General features: G+C 40.0%; 1 protein-coding gene across 5 annotated transcripts in view; it reads left to right on the top strand.

Moving 5' to 3' along the window:
* The window catches only part of ccser2a (coiled-coil serine-rich protein 2a), a 57,435-nt gene that overhangs the window by 7,811 nt on the left and 27,498 nt on the right, over positions 1-22,126 (top strand). For 3 of the 5 annotated variants that reach the window (XM_051960066.1, XM_051960071.1, XM_051960070.1), the window contains exons 2-4: positions 6,646-8,114; positions 8,208-8,419; positions 21,160-21,253. In XM_051960066.1, coding sequence (XP_051816026.1) covers positions 6,689-8,114; positions 8,208-8,419; positions 21,160-21,253 — 1,732 coding nt within the window. In that variant the 5' untranslated portion in view covers positions 6,646-6,688. Of the gene's footprint in view, positions 1-448; positions 561-953; positions 1,066-6,645; positions 8,115-8,207; positions 8,420-21,159; positions 21,254-22,126 lie in introns of those variants that run through there. The other 2 variants (XM_051960067.1, XM_051960069.1) reach the window with 2 other exon arrangements.

The raw sequence follows: 22,126 nt of genomic DNA, 5'->3' as shown, positions 1-22,126 counted from the left end.
TCAATGCTGTGCAGGATCTGTTTCCTTGATTATCCCCATCTGGTGATCCCATGACACTATAAGGCAGCACGCTGAAAATTGCTACTTAAGCTATTAGATAATATTTCCTGTGTTGGAGGATTGTGTGGCATTAGACTTTGGACCATGTTGTGGATAAATAATACGGCTTTTCCCGCTGTTAATAAGTATAAATTGTGGTTTTGTTGTGTTTTTGCAAAAGCAAGATCTCTCCTCTCCTCTCCTCCCCTCCCCTCCCTGGGTGAGGTTACTTAAAGACACCTTATCAAATATTGATGCACCCATGAAGCCTCTGTTCTCTCCACCCACACCCCCTTCGGCACACGCCACACACACATACAAGGACAGAGCCAGAAAGCAGATAGCTCAACCCCTGAGAGTGTCTTCCTTTTCCTGTGCTCTACTTTCATTTTGGGTGCTGCCTCACTTTCAGTTTAGATGATGGAGGAAACAAAGTGCAGAGTGACTTTAGCTCTCACCATTAGTGGTTGATTTGGGGATGAGAATGATTGGAGAGGTCGCCTAAAGTTCACTGATTTAAGGTAATATTTTCTAATCTACTTTTCTGTGGCAGAAGCAAGGCAAGGATACCGCTGAAAGATGGTTTCCTGTGATGTGATGTCTGTTTTGCTTGTGGTTTTCCAGTCTGGTACAACCATGCGATTCTCAGTCTAGCAGGCTGCCACACCTCAACTTTATCCTCTTCTGCCTACTCACTGTTTCCTCTGTTGCTCTTAGTCATTTGATCTACCACAGTTAGTATACAGCATTACCGAACCCTCTGTGCTGTCTCATTGGATTAGCATCCTTTAGCATCAGTGCGGCTCCGCTCAGTATTGCTTTCACTCAATACACATTAGTCTAGCATCAGTGCTGCTTTCATCCCTGTCTCATTCTATTAGCCTGCTCTAATGGCACTCTGTTAATCTCTTCAGGGAGGGAGCTGTGGCCCACAACTGCCCTGTCCAGATGACTGGCCTAGTTACTGCACCATTGAGACACTGGACTCTGTCAATATATGTAAATGAGGCTGGACTCTTTTAGGAGGTAGGGAAGTTGCTTATGCTGTATTTGATTGTTAGGGTATATTTATTATACTTTTACCCATCCTCAGATTAGACACTTTGGGTTAAACGCCATCACAATCACACATTTTCTGTTTAAAATCTATCTTTGGGTTAAGGCAAAAGCTCAGACAATGAGTAAAAGTGCTCCGAGATAGTGTTGTGTGTTTCCATACACTTTGAAACAAATGTCTTTTCTCACTTTACAGCCAGCTGGATGACATACTAGGCCCTTTAGATTGAAGTCATATATCTATTGATTCATATAATTGATTGGTTCTGCACCATGAAAAACTGATTTTACAAGATGGAGAGGAAGATGCAGAAAAAAGAGGGTCAGATGGTTCAGGGGAGTTGCAAGTTGCAGCTGTCTTCCACATGACGCCAAGAGCAAACAAAGTGCCAGAAGAGAGTTTTCATGCTTTTTTCACTCACTCCATCCATCCTTCCTTCCGTTCTCTCCCTCTGTGTTTTCCCCACTGTATCTTCCCTCCTTCAGCTCTCTTTGTAATGAAGCTTACAGTCCATGTGGGCTTGAATTGCTGAGATATGGCAAACTTTTTCTTCAAAACAGAAAGCACTTCGCTTGCATTTTTAATCCCTTCAGTGAGAAACACTGAACATTGAGTTTAGGGGCTATTCTGAAAATTTACCCTTAAACTACCGATTGCACTACACAGGAAATACCCACTGAATAGCAAGCACAGAGGAAAATGTTGTGTCTATCTCGGCTTTCTATGTGGTTGCAGCACGTTACTGATTCCTCGAATGATATGATGAAAATTTTGTTCAGTCGCAAGTGAAACATGGGACAGTCCACTTATTTCTTCATCTTCTAAAATGCCTGAATAAAGCCACGTTTAGTTTATTGCAGTCAAACAAACGGCTAGTTATGCCTGATATTATAAACCTCCATAGGAAATTGTTTATCAGAGCTGGTAAACCACAAATATCCAAATGTGTTTAGTCTCAAGATCAGTTTATATTTTGTAGAGCTGGTCTACAGTTGCTACGCTTGTTAAATGGCATTTACAGTGCAGAATTGGACCTCTGCTCATTTTGAGAGTAATGTTTGTGTTTCATAAAAGTGTATTTTTTTTTATGATAGTAGGGATCCTTGACCTTTTTTTAAAAAACAAAATGTCAGACTTTTCAAATCTGTCTTCTTCTTTAACCTGCCTCAGTTATATTAACAATAGCGAGCACACAAAAGTGTTCATTAAATCTGAGTGATCATTTCTTTTTCAGTTGATTTTTCTTAAAATATATGTGATTAAATGACTGGCAAGTGAGCAGAGACACATTCATAAACGGGATAAAAAGCTTTGGGACGTGGTTGGCAGTAATATGCAGTATACAAGTGAGGAGCTGGTATTAAATGCAACTCCTATTGGATTTATGGTGCTGCCTAACATGATAAGTTTTTGTTTTTCCATTTTTTGACATTTTAATAAACAGTTTTCTCTCCAAATTACTTGAGAAAAGGCTTGACTTCGGCTTAAAAGGTCACTGTATGGGGAAATGCATAAATACATGTATAAGAATCCCACCAGGAAATTCGTCTCCTCCCTGGCCTCCCTCCTGCTCTCAGGCTTCCAGAGTTTTAATAAAGTCAAATAAAATCCTCCTCTCCTTAATCATTCAGAATCAAATGATGGAGCTGTAAGAGAGGAAAGATGGATGCAGCCTGACACACTGCTCTGTTGGGAGATGGTGCCGAAGCTTTGTAATGATAGGGAACTATGAGCACTGGGAGATGGGGACAGACTAGCCGTGGAGATAAACAGCAGGAATGGGGATTTACTGAGTGTAGCAGAGGACCTCCATTCATGCGTAGCCCCGGTGACCCAATAGATCATAGCCCTCAGGCTGTCGCATCCTATCTGCATCCATCCTGTTACTCCTGAAGAATGCACCTCTGTAGTTTTGTGTGCATGTGCATTTCAAAACTGAAAGCTTTGCCAAAAGAGAAATGAGCAACCTTACTATTCCACATTTGATTTTTCAGCCCTCCTGCTTCTCTGCCAGGTGCTTTCCGCTTGACTCAGAAATAAAGAAAGGCCAAATAGCCTAACTGTCAGACAGAAATTAAGCTCCCACTCCCCATGTGACAGAGAGTAAGAAAAGGGGTCATCTCACTTTACTGTTCTTTTCACACACAGGGATCGCTGCAGAGATGCTAAGCTGCAGGTCTAACAGAAGATTTCTCTGTGGAAAAAGTGTGGAGTCAAGTCTCTGACTCAGTTCAACCTTATCTGTCTGTTTGTCCATTCGACTTGTATTTGTGATCCTTTTGACCAATTTTCAGCTTGCTGTGAAGAGAAAACAGTCATACGCTGAACGATATTTGATGTTAATCTTGGCAGTTTTCATTATATCAAAATATAGTAATAATCCAGACTTCAGTTCATTGTATCCCTGGACTGTTTTCTTTAGATTAGCCATGACTTCATACTGTCAGTGTTTAGATTGCTGTCTCATATGCAGTGCAGAACCACAACACTGGGTTTAATGCAGGCCGCGTACTTAATGTTAGAAAAGCTGTTGGATATTTATTCCCAGTACTTTGCTCTGGGGGAGGGGCATGCCTTTAGATATGACCGTTTGACAGATGGTCTGCAAGGTTTACTGCTCTACCTCTGAATGTGTGTCAGTCAGTTAGAATCTTGTTGTTTATTTGTGGCTCTATATTGTGCTGACCTTTGTCTTTGTGCTGGTTTTGGGGATATTGCTGGCTATAAACACTATGCTGTGCATTGCAGTAAAAAAACAAACTGTCATTCACTCTAAGTTGGCACAAAATGCTTGGCGCTTGTGTGCTTGTTTATTTTATGGACAGTTACACGCCGATGCATGTGAAGTTCGGCTTATTTTGTTAGAAATACAATTTTTTCAGACAAATTTGTTTATAATGAAGCAATATCAGGCAATTTATACAGCATTGTTTTTGGCACTGGCACAAAAGCTTGGAGGTTGTATTGGCAGGAGTACTGGAAAAATCAATACAGGCAGTGCCTCATCAGTAGATCTACGCTGGGGGATGCAGAGATGAGGGGACATTAGTCGGCTACTGCTTTGTCATTGAACGCAGTGGCTTGTTTAGACTTTGCTTCAGTGCACCAAATGTAATGTAATTAGAGGTTCTGAGATCTAATAACTTTTCTCTTGTTTACCAATCACTTCTTTGGATTTTTTGACTTCTCATTTCTTAAGAGCACCTACTAAATCATCTACAGTTATCCTGTATTTGCTATTGCTATTGCTGGAAATTTAAAGCTGAGGCCTCTCTGTGTAGCTGTCCTGTGATTATAACTCAGAATTTGAACATGACACAAATAGAAGCTGTGCAGTGGAATTTTTCAAAAAGTGACTCAAGTATAACACAAATGGAATAAAACAAAAGCTTCAGCAGTGCAGACAGATATCTTTCAATGACTAAGGTGATGAGTGAGATGACCCAGACCCAGATGAGCAAACATTTTCCGCAACAACGTGTGGATTTGCTACTGTGTAATGGAGATCGGCCACTCTGGATGTGAATGAAACTTGAAAGGTTCTGGGGCCACTGACAGTTGTGAAAACCCCTGGTCTGATTGCTATCCATTAAACACACATAGACACACATAGCCGCTACCCCCTCACCAGGGCAAAGAGGCTTTGGTTTACCCTGCCTGTGCATGCTGACCTGATTTTGTGTGTGTAAGTGTGTGTTTTTGTGTTTTCTAGCCGTGTGTGTTTGTGAAGCAGATTAGGATGGTGACATTGCCAGACACTTATGTGGCCGTGATGAGCGAGTCTCTTTGATTGTAGACACGTGTGTCTCTGCGTGGGAATGTAGGGCAGTGTGGTACAGAGTTTTTGTCTAGAAGAGGAGACCCACATTGTGACACAATACCCCACCCCCACCTCTTGAGATGTTGATTTAATCATTGCTCTAGTATCTGTGTTTTTCAGAATGGCTGCAGGATTTTTGCAGTTAATTCTAGCAGGATAATGTAAAAACTACCCAGCTGAACTCCATGAAACATGAGGGAAAGGTGGAGCAAGGCCACAAGAAGAACCCGTTAAATTTTGGAACATTGGTCTTGGCTGAAGATACACTCTGTGCTCGCATTTCTAGTTTGTATTTGTGAATATTATTATTATATGGTGCAACAATGAGTAGTTGTCTTTTGGGGCTCTGCGGACAGTTTTTAGTGCAAAATTTTTAGCAAATGCTTTGCTTCTTCATGCAGATGGTTCACTTTCTGCTAACCACATCGGCCATCTGGATATCAGCAACTTTTCAATTTATAAAATTCCAGCACAAGCCAGATGGATGTAACGTGCAGGTGAACCACCAACACGTACACTTGTCACTTGGCTGAGTGGAATTGAATGAATCTGACAATGCGTGAGAGAAAACAGCCTTGTGTTCTCCCTCCATTGGCTTTACATCATGTACATCCTCCATTCACTATTCAGTGTGCTGGCCGCCTTCCCAGCACTGGTTTCCCCTTGTCCCCCAGGCGTTGTCTATCCTTTTGCCAATTGTTGTTTTGGCTAGGCGTGTTGGAGCCAAATCCTCCAAAACCGGTGCCAGGTACAGGTCCCGTCATGTGTGAAGCTTTGAAAGTTACAGCGCATTATTCTATTAACGTCTTATTAAGAATGTCTTGCTTGTTCCTTTTTTTTTTTTTTTAACCCTTTTAATGAGAGAGTTATTGTGGAAGAGTTACCTTGTTTCCAGTAAATCATAGCAACTGTACAGTTCTGTTTGCTACACTACGATTTGCAAGCTTTTGCCATCTGCTTTGATTAGAGTCACAAGTACTCCTAAATGGGTTCAGTAAAGAGACATCACATTTCACCAGTGTGATAAAAATTTGTGCCAATTTAGAGAGAGCAGTAAGGACAGAAACTCATTTATCCTGCATGCCACATGTGACCACATGAAGGCTAAACGTGCTGTGACAAACTCTCAGGTCACCCTTTAAGCCTGCCAGATTAATCCCTAATGCTACTCATAGTCAACAGTCTTCAGACATGCAACCTCTGCCGCAGGTGAATAAGACTATGCTAAGTATTTTTATTTATTTATTTATTTTTTTACAGTTTTCCAGTGTAGATAATTAAAATGTCATTATCGAAGAGGAAAAATCTCTCCTGTGTGCTTGCGTGTCTGACCGGATTTGTGTTTGTCACTGACATCTGACCTTCTTTTCCCTCTAGAACATTTCATATTAGTATGTTTTGATGTCACTGGCAGGAAGGAGATACTGTAAAATATTAATTACTCCAGTGATACAGTGATGTTAGCATCAGAGGCAGATCAGGGATATAGAAAGTACAATACAGTTTAAATCAAACAGTATTTAGTTTAACACAGAAGTATATAGAAACACAAGATGCATTTAAACACGAAGTAGCAGTATTAAAATACTTCACAATATGGCAACTTTTTGCATGAACAAATACTTTCAAAGGATTTCATGAGCCTATAAAGCTGCTTGTCCATATCTCAAGTCAAGTAATATACACTTAAATCTAATAGTCTCTTCTCTTTTTCTGTCTCTTTCCCCAGTTGTGTATAATTCCATGCTTCTCCATGCCTTTGTTGGCATCTAATGGAAGAAAAAGCGCCAATCAGGTCTGCCATGGTATCCAGACTGCCTAAGTTCGGTGGACGCTCTTCGACTGGTGGCACTAGCCCCCTTACCAATGGTTCTACGCATCCAACCACCCCTACCCAGGATGGGAAGACCACTCCCCCAGGAACACATCATAATGGTGTGATCCGTGCCTCTCCTTTTTCCCTGAAATGGAAAAGAGACGAGAGGTCGACCAACCCCACCAGTCCCACCAGCCCTGGGGATGGAGGTGAAGACAAGGTTCAGACACAGCTTCCCTCATTGGCAAAGGAGGTAAAGAATGGCTCTCCAGGGACACCTGTGATGCGCAGGTCAGGCTCTTTGATGATGACAGTGTCCAGCCCAAAGGCTATCCCTAAGCAATCTTCGAAGATGAGTCCCAAAGTAGGGACAAAGTTAGGCCTAAGCCCAATGAATGGAGTTTCTAAAATGAGCCATAACGGCTCCAACATTCCTCCTCGAACAGGGTCAGAGTCACGTCTTGTGCGACCAAGGTTAGGTTCCAGCTCTCCCAGAAGCAGCTCTCAAGACAGCCTTTCTCAGTCCAGTCTTTCTCAGTCCAGTGAAAGCCTGAAGATCATGGCACTGGACAACATGGTTCGTTCAAACAGCTTCACTCACTTCAAGCAAATTCCCTCACCCACCAGTGAGCCTATGATACGGTCCTTCTCCTTTAATCGGGCTGTGGAGCTAGCCAAGCCTCTGGCCAATACTCAGCTAAGACCTCCTCGGAGTAGTTTTCTCAAACCCCCCCAGCTGAGCAATGGAAGAGTGGGTTTAGGACTAAATGGTGGCCTTGGAGGACTTCAGAACAATAGAAGCACTCCAGCTGCCTCCTCTCTTTCCAGCCCCTCGGTCTCTCCAGCACCTGTAACCCCCCGGTCTCTGAAGAAGCCGCTACTCCCCAGTTGTGTCTTGACCAAATCACTGGGAAATAGTGGGGGACCTTTGAGTTATAGGCTGGCTCGATCTAGTCAGGCCAAGCAACAGAAACCTCTTTTACCAGGTAGGGCCAAGGACGATACCAGATTTTCAGCTGCCTCTGAAAGTGGTGAGCTATTAGGTATAGCAATAGACATTGAGCCAGCTGAAAAAGCAGAATCTCACAGTGACAGTGATGGAAGCTCTGGAGATGGAGGAAGAAAAGGAGAAGGAAATAGTCTGCTTCGGCAGAACAATGGTCAGGCAGCAGGCGAGACCCTGGAGGACATGTCCTTATCTTCTGCCTCATCGTTAGACAGAGGCGACACCAGTGAAGAGTTTCTAGATGACTTTGACAGTGTGGGAGATGTGCTCAGTGATGGGGACCTGCCTGACAACAGGAAAGCTGGTAACACTACGCACAACCCCCTACACAGCTTTCTCGGTGACACCATCGACTGGGACGCTGTGGATCTTGCCGGTAAAAAAAAATACATTTAAAATAAATTCAGCTGAATTTAATGCATTACATTTGTGACAGTTTTTCTGCATTGTGTTTATATATCTACTGCAGGACAAAAAGATGACAGCCCTATGCAGGACTCCCAGGAATCACTGGCCTTGTCTCCAGAGCAGGGTGATGCCCCCCAGGTTTCATCTGTGGAGCTGTCACCCTCCAACAGCTCTGGTGGAACTTACATGTGGGATGAAGAGGGCCTTGAACCGATTGGGGGGCCTGGGACTCATCCATTAGACAGCTACGATGACTCAGAACTCAACAGCATGGTGAGTCCCAGTTTTGAATTTTGCAATGCAAAAACATAACCTTTGGTAATTTGGTAGTTTTTTAATGCAGCCTTTTCTTCAAATATTTTTTTCTGGCTTCACTTCACCGTACTTCCATTTTGCACTTTGGGTATAAAGAAAAACAAAGAAACCTTAAACTCGTGTGTCAAGAAGACAACACAAGCCGAGTGATATGAATTAGGTGAGATATATTAGCTCACCGAATTTGTATTCTGCCATATTTTTGAAAAGAAAATTCAGTTGAAGTTCTGTAGATTGACTAATCACCAGTAAATTAGATAATCATTTTACTTGGAAAATGTGTAATTTATCAATTGTCTCTATTAAACTGATAGCATCCTAAGTACTCTTGTAGCCTCTGCCAACAAACCTTCATGCTCTCAACTCCTCCTTGCCTTTATGTCAACTGGCAGATTGCACAGCAGCATTTTTTAGAAAATGAAAGGGATGGAGAGCAGCCAAAACCCTTTAGCGATGATGTGGTTACTAAGGCTAAAAACCTTAGAGAACACTTAAAGCTGTTTCAGCTTTAGCTGATTGAAAGTTGGCAGAGAAGAGGCGTGTGTGACTGAGAGCTGGGTTCATTTCCAAGAAGTGTAGTTTTCTGTAGGCAGAGTTGAAGTATGCATATATGCAAAGGTTATGAGACCTTAAATGTGATCTGGTGCACATTAAACAAAGAGACTTTTAACAGTTCTGTGGATGCCACAGACTAAAGTTCAAGCATCCATTGACCAGGTCAGCAGACTTTTAAATCTGTCTAACACAAAATGTAGGTGAACAGTATACATTTAAATATAATGCACTTCATTTTAGCTTCCAGAGCCACACGTATACTATCTTCAATCGTGCTGAATGTCCACTAAATATATACAGATGACAAGGGAAAAAATTTGAACAAGTGAGCCTGACGATGAGGAGACCCGGTGACTCTGTAGCACTGCCTGGACCACTGAAACCCATCGGGATAGATGACAAATTAAAGGAAAAACCATGACCTGCATGCACCTTTACATTGATACTACAAGTCTCTGGAGTGATGCCACACCATTCATCCAAAATATTTCCTCATTTGGTGTTTGATGTCCATCATCATTTTCATACTAATTCAACCCTTCAGTGATGCCTTGTGTCTTTTGATGGGGGCATTGTTATCCTGGAAGAGATCACTCCCATAAGGATAGAAAAGGTTCATCACATTGTAGTGATTCTTCCCTCCAAGGTTACAAAAGGATCCAGACCGGACTGAATAATGAATGGATCTCCTTACTGTCTGCATCAGTCAAGAACTCAGGTTTTTCTTTTAATTTGCCTACCATTCGTTTATTCTGAAGCCATTACAAAGCACATATGCTTTAGGCTAGCCTCCTGGTTACAACTTCAACCTTTTTAGCATTACACACTGAATATATCGACATTCATTAATCAGTTCCACTTTTGAATAATTCCTCTCTCCTTTTAGAATCAGGGATTAAACAAGCAGAACAAGGGCTGCAAAGCAAAGCAAAACTGTCTGGAGTTTTCAGTCAGCTCTCACTGCCTGTTTCATGCCAAGGCCCCTCTCTTTATTGAAAGGAATGCTGACCTGCCCACCAACTGTGTGTTAACAGCATTGCTGGCCTTGCTTTGGTTCTCTGTATTCTTGTACCAAGGCACCTGATCTCAGGAATGTTTAAAGACCGTACAATGAGCTGGATTAGAAATTATATAATACGCTTTGTGTGTTTACAACTTTTATTATCTGATGTTGATCCAAGCTTCAAGACACTGATAATGTGATGTGTTTATCTTCAATAATGGGTTTGTGGCAACTACAAGTGCAATAAGTGCGCAGCGTAGGTGTATGAGCATGTTCTGTCTGTATTATTCATTGCTGCGATCAGTACCAGCACATGCACTTTAGCCATTTGTATCTGATTAAGAGTCATTCAGTAAGTCTTAAGGAGTGTGTGGGTGTGTATGTGTGTGCATTTGCGTGTGTGTTGGCCTGAGCGCTTTTGTGTAGTAGATTAAATGTCATGTGGGAGACCTGTTTGAGGTTTTGCAGAGGCGACTGGTTGTTGACAGTTGCAGTGTTTTCTATATCAATACGGCCTAAATCTTTACAGAGTTATGTCATTACAGATAAAAATTAAATACACATTAGAGAATTTCAATCAGTCCTTCAAGATGCACCCAGCGGGTATGACAGGATGCTGTTACTGCATCAGTGACAGCCGTCATTTCTGCCCTCAGCTGTTTCGATGAAGCAAACATTCTACAAATCTGCTGAGAAATTATTAAATGCAGTAACATAGCTTTGTGAGGTGCGAGTCTCTAGAAGGAGACAGTCGTAGTAGTCACTGCTCTGAGACAGAGAAAGGTAAGATTTGTGGGGAACGAGAAGGGAAGGTATAGCAAAAAGGAAAAGGGTAAAACCAGAAAGAGGGAGGAAGAGAGATTTAGTGGCTGATTGCTGATGTGTGAAGTTCAGCTCTATGGGGAATCTGCCTTTGAGATATTTAACTGAGCTATTTGATTAGAGGAAATGAGCCCACTTACTGTAATTGGATGCACTGAGCTCTCCCTATCCCACCTCTTTTTTTTCTTCTATTTCCTCTCCATCTGTTTGTGTCTCTCGCTACTCATTCTTCCTCTGTTCATTGAGTAAATAGTTCCTTGTAATGAGCAGAAGAAAGCCACAAATATAATCCCGTCACAAAGCAGTGCCCGTGTCCAAAATGATTAGTAATTCTCAGGGATTTATCCTGCATAATCTCTGTGGTCTGTAAGCTAGTTGAGACATCAAACATTGTGTGCCACAGTTCATTTAAAGGGCAGTTGAGTGAAATACCCTTAACAGCAGGAGTTGGAGGTAAAAGCTTTTTTCTTGTCTCGTAAAGGGAAGCAACCTCCTGCTCTGAATTAGATGCTGATAAAAAAGACAGGCAAAGTAATTAGAACCAGTCTTAATGACATATAAAACCACCAAGCTTTCAATTGTGGCTCTGACCAAAAGCAAAAAAAGCAAACTTGACTGCAAGTGTTGTTTATAGCATTTATATATCTGAAATTTACTGTTTGGACTTTGTGAGAGAACGGATAAGATATTCAGCTCTCATTCGATTGACATTGCTGCAGTGCAGTGGCGTGCTCAGTCCACTTGGAGGCACTGTGCATCCTCAAGACAACCCAATGTGGGTGTGCTTGCAAGTGTTCCTGGTTTGTGTGTGCCAGTATTTTTCTGGCTATATGTGGCTCTATCTGCATTCATGCCTCTGTGCAAAATCAAAGAGTGGGCTACCTGAGCTCATAATAACATTCCCATGATGCACCATGCAGCTAGGTACAGTACCAGCTTTACAAAATTGGCATTGTGAAATGGAAGGCCACTTCTCACAGTCCCTTTTAATGTTTTTTTCCAGGCCTCGGCTCAATGTCTCGTGGTGTGCAACAGCATCAGCGGACCTGGCACATTTTATGTTTAAACTGTTGAAATATTTTGGAGTTCTTGAGATCTTCTTTTGAAATTTGATTTTGTCTAGCAACACACAAGCAACCAGAAATGCACTGGATAAGGACAAGAGCTGAAGATGAAACACTCGGATTTCACATGCTTACGGTTACCATCAACTGTGTTTATGATGGTGGACTGAATAATAGCAACACCTGTGTAGCATAATACCTCTGCAATACATATATTACATTTTGTTAAAACTGTGTTGTTTTGGGGAAATTCATAGTTTAGCTGTAGTTTTTGTTTTGCTATTGACCTTATTTATCTCTGTATTTGCCCTTCTTTGCAAGGAGTTACCAAATATCTGACACACCTTAGATACAGACTCTGCACTCATCAATTATTACAGAATAGAATCAATCCATCTTTGCCACAGACATCATTAAAACGTTAACCTTCTCAAATGTATTGTACTTCGTGGGGTTATTAGATTGTGCTGCATGACATCATTATCTCATTGCACTGTGATGCGATTTGGTTTCATTCATATTTACATGATCTTTGCGGTAACATTTAGATGGATAAGTAAATTAGGAAATTTCTGCTGATTTCATTTAGCATGTCCCTCGGAATTTCTCTCATTTAAAGAAATATATTTCCTTCCATCGAAACTGCGGCCCAGCATCCCTCCTCACAGTATGACACCTTTAATGAAAAATGCCTGAATGGTTACCGTTTGTGTCAGGTAATTCGGTGCATTCGTATTCCTTCTTCTCTTTCTCTCTTTTTTTCTTTAGATGTTTCCCACATTTTACTTTCATTCTCCTCCTCTTTTTCCATCTGTTTTCTTCCTAAACTCCTGGTGGTTAGATAATCCTTTGGTTTCTCCCTTTGCTGCCTTAAAGCTGCAGAATTACTGCAGCCTCTTATCCCTGATTTATTTATTTTGCCTCTAATTTTAGGCTTTTGTGGAGCCAGGTTGAGACAGGTCAATTCATTAGTGTTTAAATGAGTGAGGTGCTTAAGCCTTTTGTCTGCAGAGTGCTCAGCCATTTGCGGAACATGCTGCCTGTGTACCAGCTATGCTGTTGCATTAATGAGGCTTATAGCTCACCTGCTTTTGTTCGTGTTGATTTTAAATTTACAGCAGCAGCCCTTTAAAGTCAACAATGGCGATGTGTGTTTCTCCATTGGTGCATTCATTATTTTCTTTCGAGACCATCACACACACACAATACACGTTTTTGCTTGTTACACTGGTCTGAGTCATTCTTAAATTACAACTTGTACTTTTATCATTATCAATCATGACCCCCCTTAATTTCCAAGCACAGTTGTGACCTGTTGATTCACTATAAATCATTAGCATATTCCATTTCTCACCACTTTGCCAAACAACTGGCACTCACATGTGGTGAGTGCTTATTGGGTACCTACTGAGAAGGATAAAGGCAGTGGCACAGCAGAATGGCAAGATAAATAACACACTGGCTAAAATGAGTTGAAGTGTAATCAATTTATGGTGTGTAAATTTTTCTTGGCAGTGCTGCAATCAGGCATAACGCGAACAGTCCATCTGTCAAGGTTTTGGCAGAAAATTTTCTCTACATATTCGTTGTTGAATCTTTTAGAAAGTTTAAACTAGAGTTTCATTTTCAAGTGGGTACTGGTGGATGTAAATAAGTTTTGTTTAAGCTATCAAATGAGTTAAAGAATGTTTTAGAAAATACATGCAGCCTCACATGTACTTTGCTATCGTTACAAAAGAAACACAAAACAGAAATTTAAGAGAACAGGACGACACCAAATATACATCTAGATTCTAGAAGTTTTACCATCTTTTACAACAAGATATTCAATGCTCCTAAAATGATATGTGGTAATATTGTGTTGTTTTTTTTTTTGCTGTTTTATGTCTTTGAGAGATCATTTTATGTCTTTTAGTACATATTTTGCATCACTTTGTGGTCCTTTTTTTCTTTATGTTGCTCTTTTGTGTCAATTTTGCAGTTATTTTGTTGCCCTAATACATAATTTTGTGCTTTTTGTTTGTGTTTTGAGTCTCTTTGTGGTTGTTTGTCATGTCTGTTGTTGTTTTATGTCTCTTTGCTGTTGTTTTACGTCTTTAAAAGGTCATTTGATGTCTTTAGTGACATCAAATGTCTTGGGTCTGTTTATGGTTATTTTGTTGTCTCTTTGCTATTATAGCAATGCCATTGTGAGAGGTTGTTGCTGGAGGTACGGACCCGTACCCGTAGCCTGTGGACTACGGATACGGCACTTTCCATTTGCCAATCAGATACGCGAGATCTGGTCACGTGACTCCCGGTAGACGCTAGCGGTACGGACCCGTAGCATCGGTACTACATGTACGGGCCCTAAACCTGACCCTAACACTAACCCTAACCTTAACCTTTGCTTACCTTTCAACAGTTTACAGTGGTTAGCAGCTTCTTGACTCGCGAGACTCGCGTACGGGTCCGTATCTGTCTGGCAAATGGAAAGTGCCGTATCCGTAGGCCACAGGCTACGGGTACGGGTCCGTATCTGTAGACACTACCATTGTGAGAATGTTGACATTACCATTTATCTCAATGTGCATCCACACAGTGTTGCTAGCATGGCTGTAAAATCTTAGTATGTTTTGTGACTTTGTTGAAGATGACAGACGTTTTTTTTAAATAATTTTTTTTCATCAAAAATTAACAAGCATCATCATCACCAGACAGTTCATTAGGGGGAGAAGTGACTCACTGACAGATTTGGATCACATAACATTTCAAGATAAGTTGCTAATATATAACACTTTTGTCACTGTTTGTATGCCTTCTGCTTTTACATTTTCGTTGTTTTCTTTCAAATCCAGTATGCAACATTACAAATTAAATGCTGTAATAGATAATGCATCTGCAAAGTGCATCACATCCCTTAGCACACTTTTGTAACAGCACATTGTTTTGTGTTAGTGTTAAAGAAAGAGAATGGAGTCAAAAGACAACATTTTCTACAGTGCTTTCATGTATTACTCACTGTAGCTAGTATTTAAATTTGATGTATCTTTTAGTTGAATCTCTCTCTCCTCTTCATTTCTTATTCAGCTTGCAGTTATCTCATTTACATTTCATGCTTACATTTCTTTGTAATATTTTAAATCCAGTATAATTTCCATATCTAGGCCTTCATGGATATTTGGTATAGTTTCTGGCAATCCCTACTCTGTCTGTTTTGCTCAGGCTTGAGGGAACGGGAAAACCAAGTCACCTTTCTGGAAAACGTTTTAGGATATAAACAAATGGAAAAAGTTTCACTGGAGGGAGAGATCGAAACTATTAGATTTACACCTATGGCAGTAACATGCTGCAAGTGTTCTTGTTTTTGTGTTCCTTCAATATCAAAATCACATTTTAGATGTTTTGGTGGATGGCATGTGTCACAGTAACGTCCACATGAATGCCAGGACTCAAGGTTTCCCAACAGAATATTGTATTGTAAGAAAAAGATCAATGCTGTGCAGTTTACCTTTCAGTAGTTTCATTTTTGTGGCTGATTGTTGTATTTTCACAAGCACACAAAGAGTCTTGTGTTGACAGTTTGTTTACAGCTTAGTTAAGAATTTTTTTTTTTTTTTATCATGTCAGTACATACATGAACTCTTTACACAGGTACAGTATATGGCTCAAAATGTGCATTCTGTTTTTGTCAACAGTATATGCATCTGGAGCGCCAAATGAAACAAGAAAAGGATAAATCTCTGCTGATTCAAGGCTTCTCTAGCTCTCTCTTACTCCCTTCTGCTGCTGCCATCATTCATTAGCAGTTTCACTCAGTGTTCCTCCTCCGCACTGCTTCTGTTTCTGTCTCTGAATGTTTGCTTGTGCATAGCATAACACAACAAAAATAAACTATTTCCTTAAAGAACATTTGCATTTTTAGCAGTATTCTTGTTTCTGTGACAAATGTGAGTGATCCACATCCAATATATTTGTACCAATGGCAACAAGTGTTTCCCTTACTCTGTCAGTTTATTATATTAAGATACAAACTACGCTTCCTCATAGAGCTTCACAGTAAAAGCTATCTAACAACTGAGGGCTTGTAATCCATCCCTTTTTCTGAACGGCTTCCTCAAGTGTTCAGTTTCATCATCTGCGACTTCCTACTGTAACACCGAGAAAGAAAACAAAAGAATTAATCAGTAATTTGTTATTTCATTTTTATGTTACTGAGAGACACTCACAGGAGCAGTCATTCATTTGTAATATTGTTTAAATTGCAGTAGAGGGCATATCCCCCATCAAAGCCAGCAGCAAGTCCCGAGATATAGAGTATAAAAAATTATACTGCCAAGTAGGATTGCTAATGGCTCACGAGATATATATATATACTCTCTACTCTCTCTTTCTCTTTCTTGCTCTCTAACTTACATTCATACGCACACAAAATACAACAATAGCACAACTACAACAATCCCGTTTTATAGTAACATCATTGCATTTGCTATTGTTTATTATTTTAGTAAGTCTACAGACATTATTTTGGAAAGTATTTACTCTTTAAAATGTAGTAATCCTGGAAAAAGGGTATATTTCCAGTCCTACTCTGTGATAAAGCACTAAGATTTCATCAGAAACTAAAGCTGGGTTGAATAGAGGAGCTTTCTTCAGAGTCAAAACAGAAAGACAGTTACAGCTGAGAACACGTACAGTCTAAAAACTTCTCCCTTGCACATATTGATTTTACACTCTTATCTAAAGCTGAAGTTTGTGTTTTTGAAGTTGTTTGATTGAACCGAAAATGAGCTGCCAGCTGTACCTTTATTTATTTATTTATTTTGCCCGATTGTGTGCCACGATGCTTATTTACATTCAGCCCACGAAAAACCGATGTCTACCAGAGATCCCCAAAAGATACTCCACTGAGAAAGCAATGGCTAGAATTAAGGTTCCTGTAATGAGCTCTAATTTAGTTTTGCAAGTCTACTCTGAAGACGCTCAGGTCGTTGGAGAGTTAACTGTCAAACTGAGAGAAGTTCAGCCTGAAAACTTTTCCAGTGTTTTTAATCAGTGTTTGATTCAGCTGTGTTTGTTTGAAGATTCAGCTGGTGTCATGGTGGGAGCACCGAGTGCATCATGAAACAGACTGAGCTGCGAAACCTTCCCTCGGTTGTGACGATTCGGAATGCTGGTCATGCCGCAGGGTTTGAATTGGTGGAGCAAATCAGGGTATCTGAAATGTGCATGTTATATGTAGTACTCATTTGCTACTAGTCAGATCTGTATTCCCTTAGTGAAAACCACCCACCATGGCTACAGACCCAAAGCTGGTGTTCAAGTGCATTCTAAAGACAATCATAAACATGGACTGTATGTAAAAAAACAAAAACAAAAAAAAAACGGACTGAAAAAGTCTGAAAAGTGAAAGCAATGCAGGTGTGTTTTACACCTGTATTCTTTCTAATGGCCATTAGGGGGCGACTCCTCTGGCATAATCATAGACTGTATATGGGTATAATAAAGAAGTCTGGTTGTATAGAAGTGTATGAGATAAAGATGCTACTTCTCCCTTGGTTTTTAAGCTCAGTAAACATTTTGCAAAAGAGTTTATGGTCTCCATGCCTAGTTTCAGGTCTCCTTCAATACAGCATGATGCTCCTTTTGTAAATCCCATGTAGAGTGAGCTAGACAACTAGACAGGCTCTGTTTTTAGGTGGAGCTACCTTGTGATTATCAGATTGGTACTGTATTGCCATGAATAGTGTTCTCAGGTTCCCAGTCAGATCCACCCCGTGCTAATTGCTTCTGCTTACAGAGGAGTAAAGTGCCAAAGCGCAGATTTCAAACTGGAGACTTCAAAACGGTATTCCTCAAACCAGTGGATGATTTTATGGTTGCTGTATCCATGTTTTGTGTACAGTTTATATCATAAGCTGTTTACTTGACAATCTAATCTTAGGATGCAATTTCTGGTTTTGTTATTGAATGATATTGTTTTTGAAAGTCTACATGATATTAATCTCAGTGATGATATGATGCAATTATTTGTCAGGGCACAGTATTTAACATATTGCATTCAGCATCTTGTGCAGCTGCTGGTAAACAGAGAAAATATTACCTACATGCACATAAAACATTGACTGTTCCTGCTGAACACTTGCTGTTTTGTTGTCTTAGTAACTCAGTAACATCTCTGTCTCAAAGAAGGATCGCCCTCATAAATGACTGATTTAGACTGTGTGAAGACTCGAGGACTGAAGTGGACATACACCTTAATCCAATCTACCACTTACATGGGCGTGCTGACTCACTCCTCTACTGAGAGATTATCCTGGGTTTTTCAGTGCCCTAAGCTGCTGTGTTCTACCAGTGGGAAATAAAATTTCCTTTGGAGGTACACAATGTCATGTAGGGACAGTCGTGATGGGGAGGGACAGGGACAATGAGTGAGCCGTAGCAGAATAAGACATTCCTTAGGAGCTGGTTTGATGCCAGTTTTATAGAACTGATACACAACGGGGTGCAATACAATACTGCAAGGATAAAGAGCGGTGGTTCAGATGGTGGAGCGGGTTGGTGTTAGTCCCTCATGTCCACATGCTTAAACATCCTCTAGCAATAAATAATAATAACACTAAAACACCATTTACTGCTGTTGTCCATGCAGTATATCAGGAAAAATGTAAGCTTCTTTGGATATTTGCAAAAAACAATGTGATATAAAAAGTAGGGATGAAATCTTAAAATATATAACATACACTACCGTTTAAAAGTTTGATGTTACTTGGAAATATAATTTTGTTTTTGAAAAGAAAAGCATTTTTTTTCAATGAAGATAACATTAAATTCATCAAGAATACAGTCTAGACATAGTTAATGTGGTAAATGACTATTGTAGCTGGAAACAGCTGATTTTTAATGGAATATCTCCATAGGGGTACAGAGGAACATTTCCAGCAACCATCACTCCTGTGTTCTGATGCTACATTGTGTTAGCTAATGGTGTTGAAAGGCGAACTGATGATTAGCAAACCCTTGTGCAGTTATGTAAGCACATGAATAAAAGTGTGAGTTTTTAAGGGCAAACATGAAATTGCGTGACCCCAAACTTTTGAACGGTAGTGCATGATGGTGTCATAAGAGGTGATTCTGCAGTATGTTAGTCATTTATTGTACATCACTCCATATCTGGAAGAGAAAGAGATCCCTGAAATGGCACGATTCATTTTCAGACTCCTCATACTTCATTGATTTACTGCCTATATTTTACATTTTGCATGATTTTAAAAACAAATGTGATGAAGTTATATGCAATAATGCACACCGAGTGTGACAAAATGTCTACACCGGATGCATATTTGCATCATCCTTCATGAACGAGCCGATGCAGTTTCATTTTAACCACGTCAACGCTCTCCACAGGCTGCATAATTCCTCATGTTTTATGTGCAGGAGTTGGATCTACGTTTTTTTATGTGGTCTTTGAATTTGTACTGAGCCTTGAGTTGTGTCAGACACCTCACAGGGCACATCAGTACTCTGGCTGAACGAACACAGTGAAGACGCTCATAGAAGACTGATAGCTGCTGCTGTTTTGCTACATTTTTTTTGTCAGGCTGGTGTTCTGCATGGGAGATTTGAGCCTTTTTAACACAGTGGAACTGTCAGACAGCCAAAGAGATAAAATCTCCTGACCCAAGGAAGGATACACATTCCTCAGGGCTGTATCAAAGTACGTGAATATTGATGCCAAAATATTGGAAGAGTGCAAATGAACGTTTTAAAAATGTAGTAACATGTATTGTTTTATCAGATATTTATCTTCTAATATTAAAATTCATATTCAGAGAATTGGAGTTACAAGGTTAGAGAGAAGAGTGTAAGGGTAGATGAGACATGGAAGACAGGATGGTGGAAGTGAGAAAGAAAATAACAGATGGGACAGATTGATTTGTACACAGACTCTTCAAAGAACAAAGATTCCACCCACGTTGTGGTTGATAGTATTTGGAAGACTGCAGAAGTGTGATTTGTTTATTCTGCTGTCTTCATTATTCCCCTCTTCATTAAGCCTCAAACACTGAGTACCAGTCAGTTATTGTGCAACACATGAGATATTCAATAATGAGTAATTTTACGCTTGTGTCTTCTAGTCAAAGTGCCGTCAATTTAGTTTTCGTAAAGCGCAAAACTGCCTTAAAAAATAAGCTTTGAACTATTGATTCCTTCCTTTGCTTTTGGGTATGCTTTGAATTATTTGGTAGACAGCAGCACAGCAGTCAGACTAAGTGCATATTTTGAGGCTGTGTTGAGAAGTGTTTTTGTTGGGTTTCAAAGCGTGGTGTGTTATCATTTGTAATTGGGCGATATTTTCCCCAAAGCCTGTTCTTCTTCTTCTTCTTCTTCTTCTTCTTCTTCTTCTTCTTCTTCTTCTTCTTCTTCTTCTTCTTCTTCTTCTTCTTCTTCTTCTTCTTCTTCTTCTTCTTCTTCTTCTTCTTCTTCTTCTTCTTCTTCTTCTTCTTCTTCTTCTTCTTCTTCTTCTTCTTCTTCTTCTTCTTCTTCTTCTTCTTCTTCTTCTTCTTCTTCTTCTTCTTCTTCTTCTCTTCTTCTTCTTCTTCTTCTTCTTCTTCTTCTTCTTCTTCTTCTTCTTCTTCTTCTTCTTCTTCTTCTTCTTCTTCTTCTTCTTCTTCTTCTTCTTCTTCTTCTTCTTCTTCTTCTTCTTCTTCTTCTTCTTCTTCTTCTTCTTCTTCTTCTTCTTCTTGTGTTGTGATGTATAGAATAAGGACGTCTTCCTCCTGTTCTGTTGTTGGAGCGAGAAAATCATGTGAAGCTTTGTCATAGAAGAAAAACACACTGAAAATGCTGCAACAAATTGTTGTTGTTAATTAAAATAAGCAGGGAATGGAGTAAATATCAATAAATACATTGTGTGTAATGTTAATCTACAAATGTGAAAATGCAGTTTAAAAAAACTGAATAATTGCATGAGTACATCATGGTATTCAGTTTCAAAATGACATGTGAGGACTGCAAACACTGCATCTCTGTGTTTGTGCTGTTGTGCATTTTGTGTGTGTGTGTTTTTTTTACTTTGTTTGTGCCTGAATTTATGCAGAGTTCCATGTATCTGCCCCCTGGTATTTCTCTCTGCAGCTGGTCTCACTGAACAAAAACACTTTTTCCAGCAGTGAAATACTAAAATGACTCTAATGCACTCTTAATATGTCTGTAATGTTTTGTAATGCCTCACAATTGAGTGAGCTTTTACCTGTAATTTTTGCGGTTCCCAGGATATCCTTAACAACCTGGACCCTCCGGGAACAGGAGAGTTGGATGATGACGACCTCATGCTGGATGTGGACCTTCCAGAGGATGGCTTGCACGGTCAGCACCCACATATGCACACAGTTTTTAATGTAATTGCAGTTATCCGACACATAATTTAAATTTGTGAGGTTATTCTATGGCCATGAAAGTGCTTCACTTTCATTGGCTGAATTTTTTTCCCCCATTATTTTGTATAAATGGATACCTCCAGCAAAGCTGCCCTGATCATAATTGTAAATTAATGCATTACCAAGGTCTGAGCTCTCTCTTTCCAGCAGCATCCTTCTATGGCATATGATGGCTTGAATAAATTGAGTCCTGCCTTGCCTTGGGTGAAGATTTGCCTCTGAAACATCCATTAAAATCTTTTAATGGATACCTTGTTGTCTGTTATGTGCTGTTTTAATATTCAGTTGCCGAAGAGTTATTAAATTACAATTTGTGTGACTGCCACACAGCCGACTTTGAATTAAAGCTGTTCAGCTGACTTGAAGTAGCCAGCTGCCTGACTTTGTTTGAATGAACAGATGCAGACAGACGTAGATACATTAAAGACCCAACAGCAGTGAGTACCGTATACAGACTTAGTAGGAGAAGCCTGTATGTTTGTTGCCCTTGACAACAGCAGGATGATGCTACCATTAGTTTGAAAGCTTCATATTCAGACATTACATCACCCACTTCTATTTTGATATTTTATCTGTTAAAGTCTGAGGAGTTTTCACTTCATTTCATTTTCCCATCGCAAATAGAATCATGTAGCAATCTAACTGAAAAAGACTTTAATAGCATCTTTGTTGGTGTTAAAGGTGATCGTTGCAATCTTACCATGTGATAACAGTGTTCCTGACATTATTATGGATTATTCAGCTCGTGTTTAGCACATAGATGGGAGGAGCAGGGGACAGGTAAAGAGGGATGACCTCGCCT

The sequence above is a fragment of the Acanthochromis polyacanthus genome, chromosome 15 (assembly GCF_021347895.1).
Source record: "Acanthochromis polyacanthus isolate Apoly-LR-REF ecotype Palm Island chromosome 15, KAUST_Apoly_ChrSc, whole genome shotgun sequence".
NCBI classification, from domain to species: Eukaryota; Metazoa; Chordata; class Actinopteri; family Pomacentridae; genus Acanthochromis; species Acanthochromis polyacanthus.
Note: the sequence above shows the minus strand (reverse complement) of the source record. Positions and strands in the feature narration are given on the sequence as shown.